The 6,321-nt window shown below is 40.9% G+C and overlaps 1 protein-coding gene across 1 annotated transcript in view; it reads left to right on the top strand.

Annotated features, from left to right (window-relative positions):
* The first annotated feature begins 1,905 nt into the window (after positions 1-1,905).
* Positions 1,906-6,321, top strand: part of STXBP4 (syntaxin binding protein 4) — a 116,664-nt gene continuing 112,248 nt past the window's right edge. The window contains exons 1-3 of the mRNA XM_026654605.1: positions 1,906-1,985; positions 3,309-3,441; positions 5,295-5,427. Of these exons, the coding sequence (XP_026510390.1) occupies positions 1,919-1,985; positions 3,309-3,441; positions 5,295-5,427 (333 nt within the window). The 5' untranslated portion in view covers positions 1,906-1,918. The remainder of the gene's footprint in view (positions 1,986-3,308; positions 3,442-5,294; positions 5,428-6,321) is intronic.

Raw genomic sequence — 6,321 nt, 5'->3', positions numbered from 1 at the left:
GACCCCTGGACTAGATGATCACAATGGTCCCTTCTGGCCTTGGAATTTATGAATCTATGAATTCCTGGTTAGTGTTCAGAGGTGGCTCAGGGAGTTAGGAAGTTACCTGCAGCTCAGTCTATTAAGGCCCAGCACCTTAAAAGAAAGGTATGTTTCTCTCAGAAGAGAGAGGTAAATTGGTTGTGCTGACTGGAAACCAGGACAGAGAGCTCTGTGGAAACATAAGATCTATCTTGTGTGATTTCTACTTGCCAAATTTTTTTTGAATATTCTGCTTGTACTGCATGGAACAAAGGCAGCTGGAGACTGTTAGAAAATTGGTGTCAGTTTGAATCCTGAAAGCCCTACAAACAATTTCTACCCATTGATGGTGACTGTGTGGTCAAGTCTGTGTCTCTGGGAATGTTTTCTTTCTTTTTGGTGCACAACAGCCCTGAAACAAGGCCATAGAAGGATTTCTGATGCTACCTAAATTCTAGATGTAAAGAAGACTCTATCACACTTTAGTTCCAAATGCAGTGTCAACTCTCCCTCTTGTGTTCTCATCCTTTGTTGGACTGTGTAAGCTATTTATTAAATTAGACAACTACTTGCTGAATAAGACATTTCAGTTGCTAATATAATATTGTAGAAAACCGCTACCTTTCCTGTAGGGTCTTTTGTACAACTTGCATCCTGCAGTTGTACAAAATTAATTCAGTTGCAGAGGTAAAAAATTGCGGGAGAAAGAAACTGAAGAGGTATGTGCAAGGGAGAAAGTTATTCAGCTAATATTTGGAATTATAGGGAGAGATAAAAACATCTGCCTAGGGCAGGAGCTGCTGTGGAAAAGGGTCTTTAACCATTGGTAGCAAGGTTGTGTGGTGGGGTAGAGAAGAAAGTAGTGCTAGATGAGCAGAAAGGAAAGTAATGTGGGGTATGAGTCCTGAGTTGTGGTAGAAGGAGTCCTCAGAAGGGTTTTAAATTACCCAATGCAACTTTAACTGGATCCTGAAACAAATGGAGAGCCAATGAGTCATTTGACCACTTGGGTGAAGTGGCTGTGCTTCTTTGGACATGTTAGAAGGTGGTCGAGGAGGAAAAAGCAGCACTAGTCTTTCTCTGCCAGCTTGCTCTGTTATGACAGAAAAATAGACATTGTCACATTTCATGTTTCAAAGTAGTGCACTTGATCAGACAAAATGTTGAAAGCAACAATCAGAAAAGCTAATAGGAGCTCACTGGCTTTTCCAGTGGAGCAAGCAAAGAAAAGGCTGTCTTTATAATGTTGAATCCCTGAATAGACATGAGAGAATTCAGATGTATATAAATCCTATGAAAGAAATCTGATTTATTATTGTGTAGGAAAAGCAAAAACAGGTTTCAGGTGCTTTTCATCCTTCTATTATGTATCAAATATTGTGTCTCAGAATAAATAACAAAGCTAGAACAAAAGCTTTTTACCCTTGTGCTATGCATAGAATTTCTGTTAGCGAATAACTACTTTTGGAATCAAGCAGCACCAGTCTCTCATCATCCAGAGGGGTCACTGTTGAGCTGCTTCAGAGGCACTTGCAAACCAGGGTGAATAGAGCTAGTAATTAAACCTCTGTACCTTGTGGTAACCAGCCCATCTTATTTATAGACTGTCATCAGCCTCTGTGCTTGTCCTTCAATATCGTGCTACTCTTTCACTTATCTGTTCTCAGTATTTTTATATCTGACAAAAACGTCGTTTTTCATCTGGTGTTGAGCCATCTGACCTTTAGTACACTCACACTGTGGTCTGGGGAAATTGGGTGTTCAGAGGAAAATGTGAGACACACATTCTAAACAAGTGGCAGCGTACGTGGTCTCCAAGGGTGCATTTGTAACTGAAGTCAAATAAATAAAAAACAAAGGTATTTTTAATTATTATAGGAAAGAATTTCTAGATCTGATGGATAAATATGGATCATGCAGTAACACAGGCTCTGCAAGATGTTCACCAACACAACTGCTAAGTGGTGAGGCACTGAATATTTCTACATTTTGCACTATAAGGAAGTAGTAGAGAATGCTTGATAGCCTGAAATAATGTTGGAGAACACTATAGTCATCCTTGTATGAAATGTAAACCAGCACTTCAAAGATGTAGGGTGGAGGGGTGGGACGGGGAGGGGGGGTATGGTTTAGTGAGTAGAGCAGGCAACTAGGAGTCTGGCAGGACTCCTATGTTCATTCATTACTTGAGCATTAAGTCACTTTGTGATTTTGGGCAAGTCACTTAACTTTTCCATGTCTATTTCCCCATCTATATTGTATCACCTACCTCAAAGGGTTTTAATTAATGAATGGTTTATAAAATGGTATGAAATTCTCTGATGAAAGGTGTGTTAACGTTGCAAAGTGTTGATACCCGAGAGATTGTAACTCTTCACACTCCATTTGGGGTTGCTGCACTGGTTAAGGATGATTTATATACTTCATCTACCTTCCTCTTTAAGAAAGGTAGATATAAGATTATTTTGCTTCACTCACTCTTTTCATTTGAAGGGCCAGTCTTCACATGTCAGCAAGTGATGTCTGTTTCTGAAAACCTGAGTGCTTGACTTAGCTCCCACTCTGAAGCTGTGTAGCCTCAGGCTTCTTTGTGGGTTTGTTTGTCCTTTTGACAAAAGATTTCTTTTATGGGCTCCTCTCTAAGGATGGAAGGAAGGAAGGACTGGGAAAGTGGGGTGAAACACCTGAGCTGTTGATTTTGGAGTATGAGGGGGCAGAGGGGATAAATCCAGCACTGCAAGGATAAGTTATTTTCAGCAGCTGATACAGTGTATTGTATCTGCTCTCAACTCCAGCGTCCTATTATTCTGATTTTTCAAATCAAGTGCACATGTTATCAAATGAACCCAGGTGCTAAATATTGCCTTCCTAGAGCCAAAAGGAGGGGGTCAGATCACACTCATTCCCTCCCAATCTTTTCCTACTATCCAGAAGGCTGGATATGGCTGATTACAAGACTTCCAAAATGCTGGATCTCGTGACAAGCTGGATATTGCACAGAAGCCTAAAATGCTTGCTCGGAAAAACACTCAATACCAGAGACACTTTTATTATATTCAATATCAAAATTAATAATAAAAGACTTGGTCATAATGATTCAGTTTACCAGAACTAGAACAGTTTATTAGCTTAAGTTCATGGGGAAAAAGCATGTTCCTCTTCCTGACATGTACTGAACTATTTGCCTGAGCAAGACTCACAGAAATTGATGTTACATGTCAATGAAACACTTTGCCTTCCCTGAATGTGGTTTTTATTTCTCTTTTCTCACTATTTCTTTCTTTAAGGAAAACCTGTTGACAGCCTTTCTTCTGGATCATCCTCAAGGTCACAAAGTCCTCAGCTTCTGCGTCCAAAAGATATTGTCATCAGCTACAATGGAAATAATTCTGTTACCACAACATCCCCGCAACTCACAAAGTAATTCCTGAAACTGACTCTAGCTATCTTCTCTGAACTTCCTTGGTCAAAAGTAGTTGTGTTTAGGTGCTTATGAATATTTTGGGTGGAGCTCACTAAAGGGCTACAAAGATTGTATTTTTAAAAATCATGTTACTAATAACACCGTTGACTGTTAAAACTGAAAGAATTTTTAAAACTAACTTATTTTGGCCATTTGGTGCCATTTGTTTAGTTTTTTGTGTTTTGTTCATTTTGGTGAAATTAGGCTGATCAGGTTTACAGTCATTTCTACCCAGCTCCTAGTTAGTTTTTGGTTCTGATTCACGTACACTAGCAGATTGTCACAATGCTTGGGTTGCAAACACTGCAGGAGGGCTGCCAATCGAATAATAATAATTTTTTAAAAAGCCAAAAAAGAGAAAAACATGAAAATATATTGGTTGCCTATTCAGTTGAATTCACTAGAAGCTAGAAAGGTAGGCATGGCATACATGTCCTAAATTCACAAGCTTAGCTCCTTGGAATGTCAGGCCATATTTATTTTGCTGCTTCACTTCAGACATCCAGGTTTGAAAATTTTGGCCAACTTATCCAAGGTCACACTGTGAGTCAGTGGCAGAACCAGGGCTAGAATCCAGGAGTCCTAACTCCCTGTACTTTTCTCTAACAACTTTTTGAAACAAGTTCTATCTTAACGTGTATATATAAACAGATCTATAAAAATGCTTGTGTTGAACTGAGGCAGTTGAAAAATATGTATACCAAGTTTCTGGAAAACAGTAAGCAGTAAAAATGCTGTAACAGTTTTGTGGATGGTGTGACAGCACCACCTCCTGGCAGTTCTGGGAATTAGCTGTGCCAGGTCAATGCCCCTTCCAGTGGTTGCACTCCTCTCTCTCTCTCTCAATCTGCAGGCTCCAGGACCTCCTGCTTCCTCTTTATGACTTAGCCCTCTGGCATGTTTTCCCCCTTCCGGGACATTAAAGCCTTCCAGCACGAATTGTCCCAGGCTGTCCACTACCCACTGCCTTGTCTGTGAGCCCGGTCCCGCCCTCTACTCTGGGTTCCAGCTCAGCAGCCAAGGTCTGCCCTATCCCACACCTTGCTGCTTTTCCCCTGCGCTTTCCTACCTTTCTGCCTCTCCAGTGCAAACTCCCTCCTCCCAGGGAGTGACTGCAGACTACCCCCTGCAGTCCCCTTTCCGCTCTGAGCTCCTGGTCCCTCCTGTTCCTGTCCATCTGAGCCTCATGTCTAATTAATACCTGTTCCCTGGCTGCTCCTCCAGGTGCAGCCCAGGCAGTTAATTGGCCTACCTAGCTACCTTAACCCCTTCTGGCCTTATGTGGAGTGGACACCCCATCATGGGGGGGGGGGGGGGACTTTAGATGGAATAGACACACAGCAAGACAGCCTTGCAGTTAGATTTACACAAGAACACAAAATACTTTTATTTAAAGTGATTTTAAAAAGAGAAAGGTGACGTGAAACTTTCCAGTTGAATGCATTTTTATGATTACTTTCAGATCCCTAGAAATATGGTAATGTCTCTAATGAAATAGAGAATTAGACACACTTTAATTCTATCAGTGTATATAGCACTGCTTTAATGCTTAGTTTAACTTGACATCCTATTTGTAATTGCTTAAATTAGTATTGAAATTAGTAATTTTGTATTGAGTAGAATGTGGACTGTATGAATCTCCTGATTAAATGTCAGCCATTTATGTCAAACTAATTGTTGCAACACTTATGTGAAACCAACAAGAGAAATATTGCACATGGGTCTTCATTGCTGCTTTTTTCAAGCTCCACAGACTGTGTAACTGACCTTTTAATGCTAATTTTCTTCTTCTTTTTTTTTTTTCTCCTAGTGATAGTGCATTTCAGATTATCACTGTTTCCAAGGGAACAGGCCTGGGCTTGAACATTGTGGGAGGAATTAACAGAAATGAAGGTCCCTTGGTATATATTCAAGAAGTTATCCCTGGAGGCGACTGTCATAAGGTAGATATTATAAAGTCCTCTTTTATTCATAGTTCCTTCCCATGCAGCTCCATTTTTTTCTTTATGTAGTACCAACCTCAGTATAAATGCTCTCCAACATCAAGATTGATCTACTTTGACTTGCTATGCTAGCAGCAAGCCAGATCTAAAAAACAGTGTTCTGATAGGCGACACTAGACTGTTTTTAGACAGTGGCATCGCCTTTAGTAGAATATCCTGTCAAGGGTCAAATTGTCCCTTGTGTTGACTACCCTGTATGGGAAGGAGAAGGCAAGTGTGTGTAGATATCCTCTTTCCTCCTTCTCCTCCATGTGTCCATGTGGTAGTCAGAAGGCTTACAGGGCACTCAGGAGAAAACTAGGAAAGGAATCCAGTTGTTCCTGCTGGCATGCCACAGCTGGCACAGGGTTATAGGATTGAGGCTAGTTGGTGGCCAATGTTAAAGTTGGGGCTGGCTGGCGGTCAGGATCCCAGGCAGCTACATACTAGTTGGGAGCATATGCTTGATCTTCTTTAAAGAAGCTTAGTGGTCATAGGCACAAACTTCTGCACTTCTTTCCTTCTCCCATTTTCTATGCCATTTTGTATCAGCAGAATGGCCCTTTTAACCATCCTGCACTCATCACCATTGCAGTTGATTGCCACTAAGGTGAACTAAGGTATGACGTAGATAGGAATCATTATCCACATCTTCTACATGAGAAGATTGAGACAGAAAAGTTGTGATTTGCTCAGCCAAGGTCACACGTGTATGTGGCAGAGCTGCAATTAGAACTCAGATCTCCTGATATCCTGTCATTTTCCTTGATCACAAAACCAATCAATTTTTTCCCAGTTGAGACTCAAACATTAGCTATTGCCAGGCCAGAATAAAGGGAATATCCTATCGGCCAA

The sequence above is a fragment of the Terrapene carolina genome, unplaced genomic scaffold, assembly GCF_002925995.2.
Source record: "Terrapene carolina triunguis isolate 2854851 unplaced genomic scaffold, T_m_triunguis-2.0 Scaffold192, whole genome shotgun sequence".
NCBI classification, from domain to species: Eukaryota; Metazoa; Chordata; order Testudines; family Emydidae; genus Terrapene; species Terrapene triunguis.
The sequence above is the reverse complement of the archived record's forward strand: the minus strand, read 5'-3'. Positions and strand labels throughout refer to the sequence as shown.